This window comes from Tupaia chinensis, unplaced genomic scaffold, assembly GCF_000334495.1.
Source record: "Tupaia chinensis unplaced genomic scaffold, TupChi_1.0 Scaffold000281_1, whole genome shotgun sequence".
Lineage (NCBI taxonomy): Eukaryota > Metazoa > Chordata > Mammalia > Scandentia > Tupaiidae > Tupaia > Tupaia belangeri.
Genome location: NW_006159764.1, coordinates 15,172 through 35,977, shown reverse-complemented (window position 1 = coordinate 35,977; position 20,806 = coordinate 15,172). Strand labels below are relative to the sequence as shown.

Here is a 20,806-nt window from a genome sequence, read left to right as displayed (position 1 = left end):
CTCCTGCGGATGCAGACCCTGACCGTCTGCGGGGCTCCTCCCCTCGGTTCACCCCATCCTCGCGCCTTAGCCATCCTGAAATTGAGGCCACGGTAATTGGGGTAGGAGGAGGCGGAGGGCTGACCTGAAGCAGCCTGTTCTTTGTGTGCATAGACGGTAGGAGGGGAAACGATCGGGACCTGATCGCCCAGCGGCGATCGGCTTCTCCAGATGCTGAGCCGCGTCCGCCGCCTCTCGCCTGCGTTCTTACCTGGCTTCCTCCCGGCGACGCCGGGTAAACAAACAGCCGCTGCTGCAGCGAGCTGGTGGCTCCTGAGCCCCTTCGCCGTGCCCGTGTGTCATCTTCTCACCTGCATAGCATCCCTCCCTGTTCTCCACGCAGGCCGTTTGTGCCTTTCTGACCTGCAGTCGATCCCCCGTTGTTCTTTGCCGAGCGGATTCAATCCGTAGAACTTGGACGGATATTTATCAGTCGCTAGCTCGTGAGCTGGTGAGAGAAACCATAAGGCATCATAAATGGATGACAAGTAGTGAATTGTTAGTATGTTCGTTACAAATTGTTACATTCACCCTTGAGTTTTTCTGTTGTTCGTTACTATGTCATGGCTGAGAATGACTCTCTAGCTTTTGTTTTATTTTCTCCACTTTTTTAAAAGTTGGTCGATTTATTCGCCCACACCACAGGTGTTTTGAGCTTTGCTAGCCCAAGATTCTCCTGGAAACTTTGAAATACTATGAAATTGGTATCAGTGATGAGTAAATTTGGAATTTTAGAATTTGACGAAGTAGGAAAGTCGTTCCAAACAAGGTACAGAAGGAACTTAGGGCGAATTTCAAATCGAGATGGTTATAAAATCAAGGTCAGTAAGATAATTAAACTGTTGCTAATTTTTCAAGATTTAGTGTTACTGGTCCTACCTAGATATACAGACAGAGGCATGGGTGAAGCTGCAGAGAAAGGAATTTATTCGGATTTGTGTGGACATTTGTCAAATTTATACTTACTGTAATCCGTGTGTTTACCCTTGGCAGTGCAGCGGTATACCTTTTGATGGGTATGCCTTTTGATGCGTACTGTTTCACGGTTTCCACTGCCCTTTAATATGGGCATAAGGGTGTTATAGTTCACCTTTCGGATAGCAGCTCTTGTTTCAGTTGTGATCTTAAATTCAACAGAAAGGTAGGGGAGAGACGAATAGTGCCCTGGCAGTCGTGGTCCCAATGTCAGACTGGGCCAGGCTGTGTCTGTTCGCTCCCTAGCTCCCAGTTATTAGCGATGTAACTAAGAGCAAGTCACTGTTTACTTCAATGTCTGCATTTGTAAGAAGGGATATTTACCTAAAACCACAGAAAGCTGCATAGTGTTAATATGGTCCATGTGAAAACAATAGGTGAGTCCATGACTTATGAGAAGTTATTATTATAAGTGCTGAGTACCTTCACCCCACCCCACCCCCATGAATTTAAATTTAGGTTGGATTGTTATTTTGGTTTTTGTCAAGCAGTCTCTGATCTGTTCAATAAATAAACAGATTGTGAGTTATAGGAAGTATAACTATTTATTAAACTTTCTATTTTTTATTTGAGAATCTGATAGTTGATTCTAAAAATCAGCTTGACATTTATTTTCCCATTCCTGAGGTTTTCTACATGGCACCGTAGAATGTCAGTATTATTTTTAAAATAAAAAGATCAAGTATTTTAATAACAATTTATTGTATATTTCAAAATGGGAAAGACTTTGTTCATGACACAAAGGAATGTGAGTTCTCATTTGAAAACCTGTCATTAAAATTTTACATGATAACATCAGTGAGCACGAAGCTTGCTTCTGATTTTCAATGACTAACAATGTGAGTCCAAGAAGGAAATGTGTCAACTGTCCTCTTCCAGTTTTGATGGGACAACAGAACTTGAAATTATTTCAGAATCAAGTCACTGAATCTATTAATTATAACAATCGTTTGTAAACATGAAGCATCTAATAACAAACAATGTGAGTGTTTTGAAGACTGCTTGTATGGTAACTTCATATAGTTTAACACAGTGCTGCTTACTGGAGTGTTGATTTGGAATCCGGGTATCGCGGAATTTTAGAGTTTAAACAGATCTAGTGGCGTTTTTAAGAATCCTTCCTCACAAATTCAGTCTCACATGAAGGTCAAGTGGTGGGCCCAGAGTTGACGGATCTCACCCAGCACTCTCATCTTACAGATAACTGAGATCAGTGAGGTTTTATGACTTGACCCAGGATCACTTAAGATAGTACAGCCAGATTTTGACCAGGTTTTCTAACTCTCAAGTGAATATTGTTTCCACTTCATAAAACTAAGCTGTCCAAATACTTTAATCCTGAATTTGGATATTGAATTGCACAGCATAGAGACTTAACATGACTTGTCCCTGCTGAAGAGAATCATCCTGTTTAGTATTCTGCTTGTGCCTAAAATATCCAGGTGAGTTTTGGCTTGTGTAAATGGCTTACTAGTTCTTAGAACTTTTATAACCTCCCCCAGTTATTTTTTGTTGTACCCATCTGTCTCCCTGGCAATAAACTCTGCCATGGCATGGGCTCACATGCCTAATTTCAGAAAAAAAAAAAAAAAAGAAAAGAAAAGAGAAAGTTTGGGGCTATATGTGGGTCTGTTAAAAAGTTCATGAAAAACTATGCATGAATTTCCAACAATTTCTGCGCCAAAATAAACTCACAGTTTTAATTCCACTTTTTTGACAAAGTTTGTGAAATCTCTTCACACAGCCAGAATATACAGATGGTCTGACTCTGGGACATTCTGAGGAAAAGAGAAGGAGCCTAGGAAACCAGTCCTAACTTTAAAGCGAGTCTTTAGAAAGCCTGGTGTAAAATCTGGTTTTATTCTGATAAGTGATGCTAGGTCAGATCCATAACCTCACTGGACTCTCTGTCTGCAAGATGAAGGTTCTGGTAAGATCATCAAGCTTCGAACCTACCACTCTGCTTTATAATAGGGCTGAATTTGTGAAAAAGAATTCACAACAAACCCTACTAGATCCTTATCAACTAAAATTTCATGTCACCAGGATTCTAAGTAAACATTGAGTAAGCAGCATTTTGTTAATCTGTGTGAAATAACTGTATATCTTTTAAAATTTACATAATTTCACTTCCTAAATAATTTAAATTATTTCAGATGTTTCATTAACTTGATTTGAGATCCAAATTTGAGAATCTCATCAAATAACTCCCATTTGAGAGTCTGAGAACTCCCTCCTAAGGCTTAATGGAGGACTTTGCAGTCACCTCGCAGACCCCTTGCTAAAGAAATAATCTCTTCTAAAATGTAACTTACTATGACTTTCAGCGAAAATGATTTGTGTAAGGTTCCCTCCGTCTTTTAGGTTTATTCTATTTGCATTTTCACAAATATTTTATACTACTTTTACAAAGACACGATCTCATAGCTTACACAAGCCTTTTTCTTTTCTGTTGAGTTTACTATCTGCAGGTCAGCCAAGCTTACTTCCGTTGGAAAGAGTGATTTTTAGAAAGTCTTCTACGTCAGAAATTGTGTAAGATTAAAGTCCGTGGCTTACTTGCTCTTGAACTAATGTTTTTTCTTATAAAGGTTAGGTTAGAATAATAGAATCAAGCCCAGATGCTCCACAATGCTGGACCCTTAGGAGACTGGGCTTTGGTTTCTGGGTTAACCTGTCCACACCCGACACTCCTCGGGCATGCCAGTGAGCCTGATTGGCTGGGGAGTCTGGGGGAAGGACCAGTCTGAGACCCCGTTGAGGTTGCTTGTTTTCCTGTTTCTATCGCTCATGAAGTAAATAAATAACGTTTATGTATTCTAAAGTAGAAGGGGTATTTGTTAAACAAGGTTGTAAGAGTGTTCTAACCCAACTTTCCATTTAATTTTGGAAATGTGAGTTACAGCAGCCAGCATATTGGTATTGGAGCACAAAAAAGGCAGTCCAGCCTAAACTAAATGGCTTTTAACTTCCTCATTCTAGACAGCTCTTATATGTTGAGCTAAAATGTTCTCTCCATTTGTCTGAGGACCACAGGGCGGTTTCTCTTTATTAGTGAGTGCTGCCGTCTTGTGCTAAGTCTCCTAGAAGAGTATGAAAATAGCTGTTCACCCGAAAAGGGAACAGACCGGGGTGCTGCAGGCCACGTGTGAGCAAGCAGGTGAGCCGGCCTGTGCCCTCTAGGCTGCAACAGGCAGCAGTGGGACTTGTACTCACCCCAAAATCCTGGAGGATGGCACAGATCACATTTTCATGAAAGGCAGTCTAGGGTATGAGTAACTTTTCAGTTACTAAGTACTCAGTTTCAGTTACTAAGTATTCCAAGAAAGTCAGTAGACCTTTGCTGTGGGTTCTGCTCTGTGGAATGCTGTTATCTGCTCCACCTCTCTCCCATCTCCCACAAGTTTTAATCAAGCATAATTCAGTAACAGTTTATCAGCCAATTAGATCAACTTTAAATTGTCAGTTGATAAATCAAAAGAGATACAAATTGAACACATATGAGTGTGATTATAAAATAAAATGGGCTTCTGTAAACTATTTTACAGTATCATTATTTTCAACTACTTATAGTATTGTTTCTTCTGGCCAGCCAGTGGGTTGGTAGTTAGAGCAGCTGGATGCTGCATGGCCGAATGTGCAGTTTGAGTCTCGGACCCTGCAGTTTGAGAAGCACCTAGGCACCTATGCGTGCATACCCAAAATCCCTAAAGGAGAGGAATGGAAGAGAAGGGATTGTGGTGCAACCATCCCCCATGGGGCGCACCCCCACCCCTACCCCACACCTCCCACCACTCCCTTCTCCAACAAGCATACTTGCCCTCTGGCAATTAAAAAAAAGTATTCTTTTCAATTGTATGAAAATATAAAATATCATTTACTAATAGATAAGGCATTTCGAAGTGGTGTGGGCCAGTGGTGGCATGTTAGTTAAAGGCAGCTGGATCCTGGCAGCTTAAACCCACTCTGGCATGTGAGTGTGTGTGTCCAGAATCCCAAAAGGAAGGAGAAGTGGAGAAGGAATTGCAGTGTGGCCATCCCACACTGGGGGGAGGTTCTTCTCTTTCTCTCTCCAGTAAGTGTATATGCCCTCTGGCAAATTAAAGTTTGGTGTATTACACAGACATAATTCAGTGTTGTCATTTAACATGTTTGATATACTAATAATTTTAGCACGGTTTCAAAAATTTGAAAGGAATTTTCACCTTTTGTTATGTCAGAAAATGTATTCTGTACTCTGTACCCAGACTTCATATTAAATCATTATGAACCTTGTAGGCATTAATGAACTTGGAGTGTTAAATTTTGAATTTGCAATTTTTCAAGATTCTATTTTCTGTGATACATATTTTATATACACACACGTATGTATGTATGTATATGTAGATGTGGATATAAAGCATTTTATTCCATACATACTTGTGTTTTACAGTGGTCATCATTTAGGTTGAGCAGTTTGGGCTTTTAATCTTCATTCCCACAGAGAACCCGTAGCTGGTGGTAGCAGGGTGAAAGTGTGTACACCGTCAGCTGCCCTGTGGGGGGTGGGGGGCATGCAGTGTAGCTGCTGGGCAGCTGACAGACTACTCCTTTCCAGGAGAAAAATCAGAGCGGAAACCTTGATTTTTAAAATCATTTCCATTTCCATCAAACATAACTGAACTTAGACTTTTGAATTTCGGAAAACCTGACCAAAAAAACAGATAGGTAGCGTATTTTATCTATTTCACACTATTAGAATTTCTTGTTTGGGGACCAGCAGTTGGCGTAATGGCTATGTCACTGAACTCCCATGTAGTTGACCACAGTTCAAGTCCCGGACCCGGTGACTTAAACTCACACTGGGCGTGTGTGCGTGCGCGCCCAAGATCCGGAGAGGAGAATGGAGGAGAGGGGATTGCGGCGTGGCCATCCCCCTGGGGGCTGATTTCTCACTTTCTGTCTCTCTGTTTCTCTCTGTCTTTTTCGCGATCATACGTGCCCTATAGCAAAAACCTCTCCAAAAAAAATAATAATTTCTTGTTTGAAACCGCTGTCATTAGCATTAATTATTCTGTGTTCTAGGTTCTTGGAAAATACTTCTTTACAATTATTTATCACTTTATTCCTTAAAGAAACACACCTTTGTGAAGTCATCCATATGTTGCTAGGTTGGGTTTCATGTTGCTGGAAGTACTGTTTGAGCGCTCTGCTATGTATTGTGCTTTAAGTGTGTAATTAAAGAGTGATTTCATTCAATAAGTTTGTTTAAATAGCTTAGAGCAGTAAGACTACCCCTGGAAGTTTTCACAGAAAGTGTCTATGGGTGTAGATGGCTTTCATTTTCCTTGATACAGGAGCTGGGAAGATGAGTACAGGAGTTGTCAAACAAGTTCATTACGAGGCCCGGCCACAGTGGCTTGCATGAGCCCTGCTGCTTGGCTGGCCGAGGCCCCATGGGAAGTCTGTTAGGTCCCTGGCCCACCCTAAAAAGCCAGCTGTGGGACTTGCCAGTCTAGTCCCAAGTGCTCAGGAGTCAGGGAGGAGGAGAGAGTAAAGTGAGATCCTGTCTAAAATAACGTCCCCAAGCCCCCCGTTCACACGAGTTCCTACTACACGAGGAAAGAAACTTTGAGTTGGCCCCATAACGTAGCGTAAAATGCTGTGCACAGGAAGCCGGATCCTACATGGCTGATCAGGGTCAAAGTCCTGCCCTGGTAGCTTGGAAGAAACACCAGGCATGCTTTGTGTCCCCAGGACCCTGGTAAGGTGGACAGTTAAGGGAAAAGGATTGTGCCATGACCAAGCCCCTTGGGGGTTTCTTTCTATTTCTCTCTTACGTGCACCCTCCGGCATAAATATAAATAAGGAAAGGGAATAAAGATAATGTAGGGAATGATAACAGAAAACCTGTGGGGAAGGTCTGGACGGGACAAAACCAGGATCAGTGAGCCTTTCCAGAACTACTCTGCCAGTGCATGTCCCTTACATCTGTCCTTCAAATAAGATGGTAATATGTTTCTGCGTTTTTAATTGTTGCCTAATCCTTACTAAGGAGAAGAAGGCAAGGCGACGAAGGGGTCCTAGGCAGTACTGGCATCTGCAGCCACAAAGAGAAAGGGAAGGGAATGCGAATCATCAGCCTCTCGGTTGTATGGCTGCGGCACTGAGGCAGGGATTACTGGGTTCATTTGAGAACACCTCCTATGGATAGACGATGATCAGGGTACTTATCTTTACTGCTGTTATTTAACATTTCTTTATGGCACCTGTTTCTATTTTACCTTTGGACACTCACTATGGGCCACATCTTTTCATTTTAGCTATTGCTTTGACTTGTAAAAGGAGACCACATGCAAGTGAAGGTTGGCTGCTTCAAAGTAGTTACCATTCCGGGTAAATAACTCAAATGCCTTATAGTTGAGGCCAAGAAACAGATAGGTTTGGCTCTAACAGCTTGTATTTGAAAAGCCTGTAGTTTCTGTTTGTTTATAGAGAGAGATTTTTGCCATAGGGTGCGTGTGCTTGCAAGAGAGACAGAGAGGCAGAAAGCAAGAAATCACACTCCCCCAGGGAGATAGTCATGCCACAACCCTTTCTCCTCTATTCTTCTCTTGGGATCTTGGGCATGCACGCACACACACACACACACACACACACACACACACACACACGCCTGGCATGAGTTTTAAGCTGCAAGGGTCTGGAACTCAAACTGTGGTTGACTAACAGGAGTCCCGCAGCATCACCATTAGCCATCTGCTGGTCCCAAAAGCTTGCAGTTTTTAAAATCTCTGTTGGGTCTTATGTGTATGTTAACATACACACAGACCTAGAGAAAACACAAAAGCCAGGCCTGTCTTCCACTTGAAAAGATTCACAGAACAGACCTGTAGATTATTCTTCAGTGCGTGAATTTCTTCAGTAGGTGATTATACTAAATTCGTATTCTTATGTTGCAGGAAGTTGGTGAACCATCTAAAGAAGAAAAGGCTGTAGCCAAGTATCTTCGATTTAACTGTCCAACGAAGTCCACCAATATGATGGGCCACCGGGTTGATTATTTTATCGGTAAGATTACGTCAGTAAACGTATACCTGTGTACATATCTTATGGAGTTATGTAACTGGGATATGGAGGTTTTCAAAGTGCTTTCCAAGAGTGATTATTGAAGCTAGTGATGAGCATAAGGCAGCTGATTATCCTGTCCTTTTCTTTCATGGCTAGAAATGTTTATAATAAAAAGATAAATTACTTTCAGTAACATTTGTTGGAAATTTAAAAAATAAGATTTATTTTCAGTATTTTAAAATACTACCCTTTTGTTCAGATAACATACGTGCCTGAAACTAGCTTTGGTTCTTCACATTACCCAAGCAACCTCACTGTAAGCTGACAACTATAATGTAGCCTCTTAACTCATAGTGATTGAATTTGCCCACCTCATCAAAGTCAAATTGCTATTATGTAGAGTTTTTCCGTCTTTTGTGTTGTTTTTAATAATTTTGATATATTAAAAGTTGAGAAAAGTAATGTATAAAATAAATTAAAAAATAAAAAAGACTTTAGAAAAGTAGGGCCAGCCCTGTACTTGGTGGTTAAGGGAACCAAATTCCTTGTGGCCAATGACACTGTTGGAGTCCCAGTCCCAGTGCCTTGAACAACACAGCAGCCCATAGGTGCACTTCCTTCTCCTCTCTTTGATGAGTGCATGTACACTCTGACAAATTAAAGGAAACCTTCTTTAGGAAGGACATACTGACCTCTTCAAATCTAAGACTTTTAGCTGCTTCTCAAGACAGCAGTAGATGGTTCACAGAGCTTACTGCATAGTGAACTGCAATAAAACCTGATGAGAATTTCCATTACCGGGGGCTGGGGAAAAGAACGTTTTTTTGTCTCTTTTTCTACATTTGATTGAGATTATTTGATAAAAGTGATAATTACTGAGAACGTCGTTCCATTGATTTATCTCACCTTAATGAGTATTTCTGAATGTCATTTATTTCCCAGCTTTACCTTTTTTTGGTTTAGTTTTTGTTTTTGCCATAGGGTACATGCACTGAGAGAGACAAAGAGAAAGAGGAAAGTGAGAAACCACCCCTAGGAGAAATGGCCACACTCCAGTACCTTTCCTCTGTTCTCCTTCCAGGATTTTGGGCACGCACATACACTCACCCAGTGTGATTTTCCATCCGCCAGGTCTGGGACTCCAACCATGGTTGGCCATGTGGGAGTCCAACTCCTTAACCATCATGCCACCTGCTGCCCCCCCACACACACACATTACTTTAAAACATGCTCATCAGTGTGTTTTATAAATTAAGGTTTAGAATAACTGTTACAATGTTAAACTTCTGTTGACCTTGGTTTTATCTTCTGTTGTCACAATGTTAAATTTGCTTTATAAAATAGTATTTAAGTACATTATCAGTTCCCATGTATTCTATATTTAAAATTATAAATTTTTTCTTTAGCTTCAAAAGCAGTGGATTGCCTTTTGGATTCAAAATGGGCAAAGGCCAAGAAAGGAGAAGAAGCTTTGTTTACAACCAGGGAGTCTGTGGTTGACTACTGCAACAGGTAGTGTTTATTTCTCAGTGAAAAATAATGTAAATAATAATCTTAAATTTTCTCCACAGTCCTGATGCTCTTTAGCTATTTTCACCATTAAATGTAGTAGTACTATAACATAGCTAAAATATAACTTTCACATTGCAGTCTAGATTTCTGTATTTTTTGAGTATCTCTGAAGTTTCTCTGGTACTGGACTATTATATTTGTAACTACTTGTGCATTTTACTTATATTCTCTGATTTTTGTGTATTTGCCAAGCCTACTGAACAGAAAGGTCAGCAATAAAAACCATATATTGGTGCCTACAGTGAACAAAGAAGTTCTTTTATAAAGCAAATGATTTGAAGAGTCTTTTTTCCATTATTTCTTTATGAATTCCTATTAGTCCTATTATCCCTGGTTTATGAGCACCTATACCCTGAGCCCTAAGCCAGATGCCCTTGTTAGGTTCATTGATTACTCATGTATCGATAGTGTTCCCTGTAAAATCAAGGCAACTCTTAGTATCTACCATGTGTTGGGTTTTTTGGGGGGTGGGGGTGGGGAAGAAGTGGATTCAAGAGGAAACACAAATTAGAAGTACTTTTTAAAAAAAATATATGTATCTAATAGGTACTTTCTCTTTGCAAAAACCTTTTGATGGTAATTAGTGAACCTAAAAGGAAAAAAATCATCTTTCTTTTGTAAAGAGTATGCTGGTTTTCCCTTCTATATTCTTCCTTGGTTTATTAAATACCTACTAGGCATATTTATTAATAGATACTAAATTTTATTTTTATAATTTGTGGGAACTTGAGATTTTGGATTACTTTCTGTTACGGAGGTACACGTGGCATTTACTATTATTTTGCTTAATGACACTTGACGTCTCAGCCACCAGAGAACCCTCATAAAAGCCACTGTTTCACAACCTGGTTTCTTAAGCTGTTGAGTTAAAGAACTATCAGTATTTCTTAAAATTCCTAGTTGCCAAAGACTAGAGTCACCAACATTTCAGAAACAGTAAGTTCCATTGTTGAGACAGAGATGAGCTAACAGTGGTGTAGTGAATCTTCACTTGTTATGCTTATAACATTGTCTAATTAGAATTAACTCCACAGTCCACACTTCTCAGGATAGATTTATTTTTCACATATGGTATAAAAAAATTGGAATCCAGAGAAGTTCAGAAACTTGTCCAAGGTCAGGCAGTTAAATGGCAGATCTAAGATTCTTAAATTGAGCAGTCTGGTTCCATAGTCCATGCTCTCAGCCACTGCAGTGTGCTGTCTCCTCCAGCAAAATAGTGCTGCATTTATTGGAGCAAAAATTGAAATTGATTTACCTTGTAATATACTTTTTTTTCATTGTCTTTTTTAAATGTTTTTGCCATGGGAGGGGGAGAGAGAGAGAGAAATCATTTCTGGGGGGATAGCCACCACATTTCTTTCTCCTCTCAGGATTTTGGACACGCACACAACTCGCCCAGTGTGGTTTTAAAGCCTGCAGTCCAGGACTCAAACTATGGTCATCCATTATGGGAATCCAGTGCCACCTGCTGGCCTCCACCTGTCAGTACTATTATTTGATTATTAAATTTGTGATTCCAAATCTCTTAGTTTTTTTTTTTTTTTTTAAGAGATTTTTACTACAGGGCACATGAGCTGGCTAGAGAGACAGAGAAAGTGAGAATTCATTGCCCCCCCCCACCCCCCCAGGAGTGATGGCCACACCACCATCTCTTCTCCTTCCTCCTCTTGGGATTTTGGGCATGCACTCACTCTCACCCTGCATGAGTTTCAAGCCACTAGGTCTGGGACTCAAACAGCAGTTGGCCCTGTGGCACCCCATCCAGCACCCCAACCACCATACCACCTACTGACCCTGAGAATAACCAGTATTAATCCACATCTTTGGCCTTTTAAAAGGAGCCTTAGTACTTGTTACATGAAAACTCAAAAGGTCTGTGTATGGAGAATGCCCTAGAGAAACACTTTTAATTAGAATATGATTTCTATTTCATGTCAGGTTGTGTCATTTCTTCACTAAAATGTTAGGTTGTCAGAAAGTCTTGATACATTTTTGCATGGTAAAAATACATGACTATTTGACAACCCAGTGAGAGAGAAAAACATAATTCTACCAAAAGCCTTCAGAGCCACTTCTAACACAACTGTTGAGCCCTCATGAATGCCAGTCCTCATGGGTTCCTGCCTGACCACAGATAAAACCACAAAGGGACTTTTGTCCAGTTTCATTTCCTGAAACATCTGAGTAGGCATAAGGGCATGAAGAAAAACAAAAGAAAATAGTAAAATGTAGGAAGACTACAAAACAGTCTTTTCTAATATAGTCTATCTATACCTGTTGATGGCCTGTTTCACATAAGAACCTCTCAACCTCATCTCCATAAGACTTTGCTTCACCAAGCCGGTGTGGCAATGTCCTTACTCTTGTGCAAGTGCCACACTTCTTTCCTCTGATCTTTTTTTTTTTTTTTTGAGAGGTTTTTTTGCTATAGGGCGTGTGCGCTCGCCAGACAGACATAGAGACAGAAAGCGAGAAATCACCCCCCAGGGGGGATGGCCACACTGCAATCCCTTCTCCTCCATTATCCTCTCGGGATCTTGGGCACGCATGCCCATGTGCCTGCGTGGAGTTTAAGCCCCCGGTCCGGGACTCGAACTGCGGTCGACTGCGTGGGAGTCCAGCGACATAGCCATTACACTAACTGCTGGTCCCCCCTCTGATCTTTTTTTATCATAACCTGCCACTTTGCCTAAACAGTTCTCCTTCCTCCTTCCTCTGCCCTACCTGCCAGTCATTACATACGTATCCCTCAAGCCCTGCCTCTGCCACGCAGTATTCCGTCAGCCCTCCCGCCCACATTAACCTTTATCTAGAGTTCTGCTGAGTTTATCAAGGTAGCAGCACCCATTTTGGCTCTTAACTGTTTTAGATTGTTGCACTGTTACATATGTGTCAGTTTTGTTCATCTCTTGCCAGCTAAATTATAAGGCACTTTATATTTTGTTGTAATCCCATAACAGCACAGTGTGCACACTTCATAGAAACACACCAAATTGTCACATAGGTGAAAGTCCCTAATATATATCTGGCATTCATCACATTCATTACGTTTAGGAAAAAATAAAGAGGCTAGGAAAAAGCACAAAAGCAATTTGGAAACTTTTTAAAAAGTTTATTTCTCCCAGAGAAGGAGAAACAGAAAGGCAACCATACCAGGGTCTTTGCACCACAGTCCACTCCTAGTTCAGTGGGCCTGGGTTACACCGCTGTGCTCGGGGAGATTCCTGGACACACACCTGGGACCTTCCCCTGTGGCCCATTTGCATTACCACTGTCCACCACCTGGCCCTGAAACGTTTGATGAGGTCTTTTAAAACCAGTTATTTAGTCAACAAATATTTATCAAATACCTATTATATGCTAGGCCCCAGGAATATAGTGGTGACTATGACATTGTCCTTACCTCAAAACACGCATTCTAGTCTTTTAGGGAAAATTTATGTGATTAAAATGCAGTGTGTTCTATAAGGACTTAGTGAAACTATCGATAAGGACTTCACATGGAAAATGTTTAAGTCATATTTTTAAACATAAATAGGTGATTACCCAACAAAAGAGAAGAAAAGATACTTGTTCTGAGCACAGGGCACAGAACATCATGAGATAAGAAAGTGTAAGTATTGTGAAAATATGAGAGGACTTTGTGTAAGTGGTTTGTTCTTTATCATGTTCTTAAAGCCAAATAAATGGAGGCTTTGATTTTATTACAGAGGTTAAATAATGTCAGTCTCACTTTTCTAAGTGTAGGATAAGTTGACATACACATTTTAAAAATTCCTATCAAGGAATAAGTCAACAATTCTACTTATTACAGGACAGAATGATGTGATAATGAATGAATTATGAAACCGTGTGTGTGTGTGTTCCATCACTGTTAAATGAAATGGAAGATTTCACCATAGCAATAATGGCTAGCATTTATTGAATGCATGTATACCAGGTACTGTGCTGAACAACTGACATGCTTCTCAGTTAATCCTAAACCGCCTATGAGAGAGATAGCCCATACTAGAAGCAAACTGAAATTAAGTAACTTACCCGGTATCACCCACCTAGTTAAATGGTAGAGATGCTATTTGAACCTCTCTAGCTGAATGTGAAATTACATTCAACGTGAAACTGATTGGAAGTTAGTAGGTTAGGTTTTTTATGAGGATAGGGTGGCCGTGCAAGAAGAGCGACAGAAGTGGACAGTCCTGCTGGTCCTGTGCCCCCTTGTCTACTCATCAGAGAAAATATAGCATCTACTAAAATTATATGGGTTTTAAAATTTATTTCTCTATTAAACATTTTTCTGGGGCCAGCAGTTGGCATAATGGCTATGTTGCTGGACTCCCATGTAGTTGACCTCGGTTCAAGTCCCAGACTCGGTGGCTTAAACTCACACCGGGTGCGTGTGCATGTGTGCCCAAGATCCCGAGAGGAGAAGGGATTGCTGTGTGGCCATCCCCCCAGGGGGTGATTTCTCACTTTCTGTCTCTCTGTCCTTCTGGCAAGCACACACACCCTATGGCAAAAACCTCTCCCCCCAAAAAAATAAATTTTTTTTCCACTATGGTAAATTTGAAAAAACTGAAAATGTAGAAAATGATTTAGAAGAAAATCTAATAATATTGCTTCATAGATAACCACATTACCACTTGAGAATATAAGGGGACTTTAAAAAGTGTGTGGAAAGGCAGGATTAAAACATAAGAAAGTATAAACTTTATTTCCAGTGCAAATTCCATCTAGTTGAAGATACTTTTGTCAGCAGTGATACTAGCCATTTAGTCTCTCCCTAAAGAATTTGAGGGTCTTGGGACCGGCAGGTGGTGTGGTTAAAACTCCGGACACTCCCACATGGCCGACCAGCTTAAGTCTTGTACCTGGTGACTTGCTTTCTCACTTTTCCTCTCTCTCTCTGTGTCTCTCTCTCTGGTCAAATTAAAATAAATGAATAAATAAATAAAACTGAAAAAAAAAGAATTGAGTGTCTTGGAATTTAACCATGTTATAACAAGTTTGTGTAAGTTTGTCTTGTTGTTTAAATAAAAAGAAAAGAAAAGAAAACACAAAAGCTGGGGGACCAGCAGATGGCATGGTGGTTAAGGCACTGGACACTCCCATATGGCAGACCATGGTTCGAGTCTTGGCTCTGGTGACTTGCTTTCTCACTTCTTCCCCCTCCTCTCTCTCTCTGTGTTTCTCTCTTGTCAAATTAAAATAAATGAATGAATAAATAATTATTAAAAAAACACACAAAACCTGAATTTTGGGTATAGGTTTTCATAATATACATTCCATGAACATTTTAAAGATCCCTTGTATATACTTCAGTATTTATCTGTATACTCTTTTCTAAAGTTATTTAATTTAATTTATTGTTGTTATTTTAATTTGACCAGAAGGAAAGGGAAAGTAAGAAAGCAAGCTGCCAGGTCCAGGACTCAGACTGCAGTCAGCCATGTGGGAGTCCAGCGCCTTAATCACCATGCCACCTGCCAGCCCCCCACTTGTACTCTTAATGTATAGACTTCTGAAATATGAAGTATAATATAAAATGCTCAAGTCTCTTTTTTCTTTTTAAATTTGCTACAGGGTATGTGTACAATCTTCAGAGAGAGAAGGAGGAAGCACCCTCACTGATGGGGAGTGGTCACACCACAATCCCTTCTCTATTTCTTGTAGGCATGTACCTGCACCTGACATGTTTTTCAAGCCATGAGGGCTAGGATTTGAACCATGCATGCAGTGGACCATGTAGGACCTAGCTCTCTTAACCATCAGGCCGTGAAGCCAGCCCAGAAATGCTGGCTTTCAATTAATATATGATAAACAGGATGTATACTTGTTCTGATATTTAGTGGTAATAAATGTTTCTGGTAGAAAATCTGGAAACTACGTAAGTGCACAAAGAAAGTTAGAATATATGTTCATTCTGTAATGTTTTTTCAAAACAGTATGAAGCACATATAAAATTACCCTTCATTTTCCAACATCCCATTACTGCTCTTAAATCCTACTTTCTACTCATTGCTAGTTAATTTTTGAGGTCTCATTTCAGATTTTTGTTTGTTTTCAGCAGAGAATAATGGTAGCGTTTGGGGAGCAGTTTTGAACAGTTGCGTAACTAACATGCTAAATACTCTGCTGAACAAGTAGAACAGGGTAAATGAGAAAACCTGGAAGTGTTTTCTGTGAAGATGCTCCCAGGCTGGACCTAACTGGAGGTCAGTGAAGCCCACCCAGACAGGTGAGATGCGGGTGCCCACAAGGGTATGCACAGTGACCAGGAAGCGCTCTGTGGGCGGGATGGAGACCTCTGCTCAGTAAGTGGGCTAATGTGCGGAAGAGGAGACCGAAACGTATACGCGGAAAAGCCGATAGTCACACTGCAGGCAGGATGGTGGTACTGAACCCTCCTAGTTCTGGATTGTAGTAGTTGTACATTATCAAGGCAGGAATGAGGAAACAAACCAGAAATTCTGAAACTGAAACATGGGGTCTGAAAAAGTGGCTTTTAGTTGACAAAGGTTATAAGGGAAAACCAGTTTCTGAAGTAGGATTGTAAGATTAGAGAGGCATTACAGCAAGATGGGCTTTACCAGGGTTAAGCTGAGCTAAACTCATATTAAAAACAAAGTGTAATTGTATATTCATTTTAAAAAGAAATGAAAAGGCAAGGATTGGTTTCTTTCGGTCCGTCTGTCTTTCCTTCTCTCTCTTTTCTTTAAAATTTTGCCAAAGGGTGAGAATGCTCGCCAGGGAGGAAGCACTCTCGCCCTACCCCGGGAAGTATTTCAGCGCAGCAGCTACTTGTTACAGTACTTCCTCTGCCTTCCTCCCTCCTTTTGGGATTTTGGGCAGGCACACACCAACACACAGTGTGTCTTCCGGGCTGCCAGGTCCAAGACTCAGACTCCATGGTTGGCTGTTTGGGATCTGGCTACCTTAACCACCAGACACACTGGCTAACTCAAGACTCGCTCTTAACGTTTATAGTATAGCGAGGAAGCAGATAATAGCAAAGCACAGTGAGTTAGAAGGGAAGTGCAATAGATAATAGGAGATAAGTTAGAGGATGGGGGGAGAGGGCTTGTGGGGATTTAAAAACATTTTTTAACATTTATTTTTCTATTTTATTTGTTGTGATTTTCAAGCCACCAGGTCTAGGACTTGAACCACAGTTGGCCTTGAAGGAGTCCAGTGCCTTAATTACCATACCACCTGCTGGCTCCAGGTTTAGGGTCTTAAACAGCAAAGGTTTTAGTTAAGGAAAAACTTGAAGTACGGGAGTGAGTGAAACAATAAGACATGTTTTCTTGGGGAAGAGCATCTGAGTAAAGAGAACAGCCTGAGGTAAGAATGTAAAAAAACACTGAAGTAAGAATGTTTAAAAATAAAAAGCACTGTGGTAAGAATGCAATAAATCTAATAGCTAAAAGGGATTATGTATTGAGACAGAAATTAGTGAGATGAAGTATATAAGTGTGGGCCCAATAGGTGGTGTGGTTAAGGCACTGGACTCCCACATGGCTGACTATGGTTCGAGTCCCGGACTTGGCAACTCACACCAGTTGCATGTCCATGCTCGCCCAAAAGGAGAATGGAGAAAAGATTGCAGTGTGGCCCTCTGCCCTGGGGGGAATTACTGTTTTCTCTTTCTTAATCTCTATTTGGCAATCATACGTGCCCTACGGCAAAAGCCTAAAACAATAATAATAATAAGTGTTTTGCTAAATATATGGTACATTTTCCAGTCTGATGTGAATGAAGGTCCCTTTCAGAGTTCAGAAATCACCTTAGTATTGTTAAATTACTCATTTCTTAAAAGAATTGTTTATTTAATTTTATTTATTCATTCATTTATTTTAATTTGACCAGAGAGAGGCACATAGCGAGAGAGGGGGAGAGAAAGTGAGAAAGCAAGCCACCAGGTCCAGGACTCAAACCCTAACCCTAATCAACCACTCCATCTGCTGGTCCCAAATTACTCATTTTTTTAAATTGGAGTTAGTTCATGGCAGCAGGCTGAATATTAAAGTACATGGAGAAGAACATAACATTAAGAACAAAACAGTAAAGACATGATTTGGGTCAGTGGAATCATGGTCACATTTTTAATCTAACATTTTAAGCTGTTTATTTTCTCCTTTATTTCGTCTACTCTTCAATTTGAGACTTACTACTAAGTGAAGCTGAGTCTTGGTTACTCTTAATGAACCTAGAGAAAAGCTTTATAAGGTTTTTTTTGGTTTTGTTTGTTTGGTTTTCTTTAGAGGTTTTTGCTGTGGGGAGCGTGCACTGGCCAGAAAGACAGAGACAGAAAGAGACAAAGAAAGCGAGAAATCACGCCCCCCCTCCCAAAGGGGGATGGACATACTGCAATCCTTTCTCCTCCATTCTCCTCTCGGGATCTTGAGCACACATGCACACGTACCCGGCACGAGTTTAAGCCACCCGGTCCGGGACTCAAACCACGGTCAACTACATGGGAGTCCAGTAACAAAGCCGTTATGCTAACTGCTGGTCCCACTTTATAAGGGTTATCCAAAGCCAAACTCAAAATCTCTTTTCACCTAAATTACATTACATTGAATAACACTGAGTTTTGACAACGTACATAATCAAATTGTCTATACAACTTTTTGATTGTTGGTAGAGTTGACTGTTTTTTCATGGGCTTTCTAGTTATTTCTTTTGCAGGTTGCCAGTTTATGTATTCCTATGCTCATTTTATTTGTGTCTTAATATTTTTGGTTTCCAGTCCACATGTTATAAGTGATAGGAGATGTAATGGCATACTCTTTTTCCTAAAGGCTTTTAAAGAAGCAGTTTTTCCACCGGGCACTAAAAGTAATGAAAATGAAGTATGATAAAGACTTAAAGAAAGAAAAAGATAAAGGAAAATCCGAAAGTGGAAAAGAAGAAGATAAAAAGAGCAAGAAAGAAAATATAAAGGATGAAAAAATGAAAAAGGAGAAAGAGAAAAAAAAAGATGGGGAAAAGGAAGAATCCAAAAAGGTGATTATCTAAAACTTAAGTAAAAAATCATGTGCACCTATATAAGCGTGTTTAAAATATTATTTGAGGGACCAGCAGGTGGCATGGTGGTTAAGGGCACTGGACTCCCACATGGCTGACCGCAGTTCAAGTCCCAGACTTGGCAGCTTGCTTTCTCATTTTCTCTCTGGTCAGATTTAAATAAATAAATAAATAAAGTCAGATAAAATAATTCTTTAAAAAAAGAAACTATTACAACCACTTGAAATAACCCTATGATTATTATAAATCATGGTTTCAAATTTTTATTTCTATGCAAATAGTGAAAATATTTCACTGTGTGAATGTTATGTTTTATTCCTTGTTTTCTCTCTTTTCAACTTATGTTTTCATAGGAAGAAACTCCAGGAACTCCCAAAAAGAAAGAAACTAAGAAAAAATTCAAACTTGAGCCACACGATGATCAAGTTTTTCTGGATGGAAATGAGGTGAGAGTATTTAGCACATATTTAGAAATCCAGTTTACCATAGTAAATTTTAGAAATATGTTTGATGCTCCTTGTGGCTGGAACTACTCTCTTCCAGTAATTCACCAAAATGACAAGCACAAAGAGAAAGGGGAGATGCACCCAGTGTGCATTCCATAGACCTTTCAGAAAACATTGAGTGTTCCTTTGGCAACACACACGTGAATCTACAAGAAAGATGTTATTGCAGACATCAAGGGGATGGGTGCATTCAAAAAGGAATGCCAGTAAATGTTACCATGGCAACACTGGAAGCATGTTCCCCAGCATGCTGTTGGCATTGTTGTAAACAAACACGTTAAGGGCAAGGTTCTTGCCAAGAGAATTAATGTGTCTATTGAGCATATTAAGCATTCCAAGAGAGACAGCTTCCTAAAATGTGGGAAAGAAAATGGCCAGAAAAAAGAAGGAAGCCAAAGAGAAAGGTGCCTGGGTCAACTGAAGCTCCAGCCTGCTCCACCCTGAGAAGCCACTGTCTAAGGACCAATGGAAAGGAGCCTGAGCTTCCAGAACCTATTCCCTATGAATTCACGGCATCATGGGTGTGAAAAAGTAAATAAACTGTGGACTATAGAAATGTTTTTCTTAATTGAGTAGAATTGTGGTGTTCCCTCCCCCAAGGCAAATTTTAATTGGGCTCTAATTCATTTTGTAACATCTTCATGCAAATTTAATGTCTTTCTAGCTGAAAGATGTAAGGGTGGTTTATTATGCAACAAATAAAACTCAGCTCAAAAATAGCCAAAAGAAAAGTTTGAAATGTGTTTGATGCTTCACTAAGAAAAGAAGTAATTTAGGCAACTAATGATACACTTAAGTATATAAAAATGACTCTATTTAAAAATTATTTCCCTGATTTAGATTTATAAAAAGTCAGAATTAGATTTGGCCATTTGTGAGTGATAGCAAACCTGAAATAACAATGGCTTAATTCGAAGCAGATGCTTATTTCTTTCTCATCAATGAAATCTAGGGATAAATGGTGCAAGTAAGGCAGCTCCGTGATCAATAAACACAAATAAGGCAGCTCCGTGATCAATCTGAGCCTCTCTTAGTTTTTCTCCTGTGTGTGAATATGCTGGGTAAGGTCATGTTATGGTCCAAAATGACTACAAGCTTTAAGTAAGCGGTCTTCAAAAAACCTGGAAAATACTTATTATGACAAAACTGTTTTTGGATTTCTTTCCTTTTCTGCACCAAAATAAATTCATACTTTCCATGAACATTCTGAGGTCCCTTTTGAAAGCCTACTTTCAAAAGAAGAAAAGAGAGTGAGGAACATGCCTCCTCTTTAAGGAGAACAGATTAGAACCTGTCAGGAGCTACAGTTCCATTCCTAGTTGGTTGTATTAGCCAGAACCTAGTCACATGATCATGCCTGATGCATTTTTGGGACCGGCGGTTGGCGTAACGGCTATGTCACTGAACTTCCATGTAGTCGACCATGGTTTGAGTCCTGGGCCCAGTGGCTTAAACTCAGGCTGTGTGTGTGTGTGTGCCCAGGATCCTAAGAGGAGAAGGAATTGTGGTGTGGCCATCCCCCCTGGGGGGTGATTTCTTGCTTTCTGTCTTTATGTCTCTGTCTTTCCAGCAAGCGCATGCACCCTATAGCAAAAACCTCTCCAAAAAGAAAAGAAAAGAAATACATTTTTCCT

The 20,806-nt window shown here is 40.2% G+C and overlaps 1 protein-coding gene across 1 annotated transcript in view; it reads left to right on the top strand.

The window, feature by feature from the left end:
- Nucleotides 1-7,955: 7,955 nt before the first annotated feature.
- Nucleotides 7,956-20,806, top strand: part of SEC62 (SEC62 preprotein translocation factor) — a gene marked incomplete at its 5' end in the record, with an annotated part of 28,022 nt that continues 15,171 nt past the window's right edge. Inside the window, 4 exon segments of the mRNA XM_014588503.1 lie at nt 7,956-8,064; nt 9,471-9,576; nt 18,441-18,645; nt 19,020-19,112. Of these exon segments, the coding sequence (XP_014443989.1) occupies nt 7,956-8,064; nt 9,471-9,576; nt 18,441-18,645; nt 19,020-19,112 (513 nt within the window).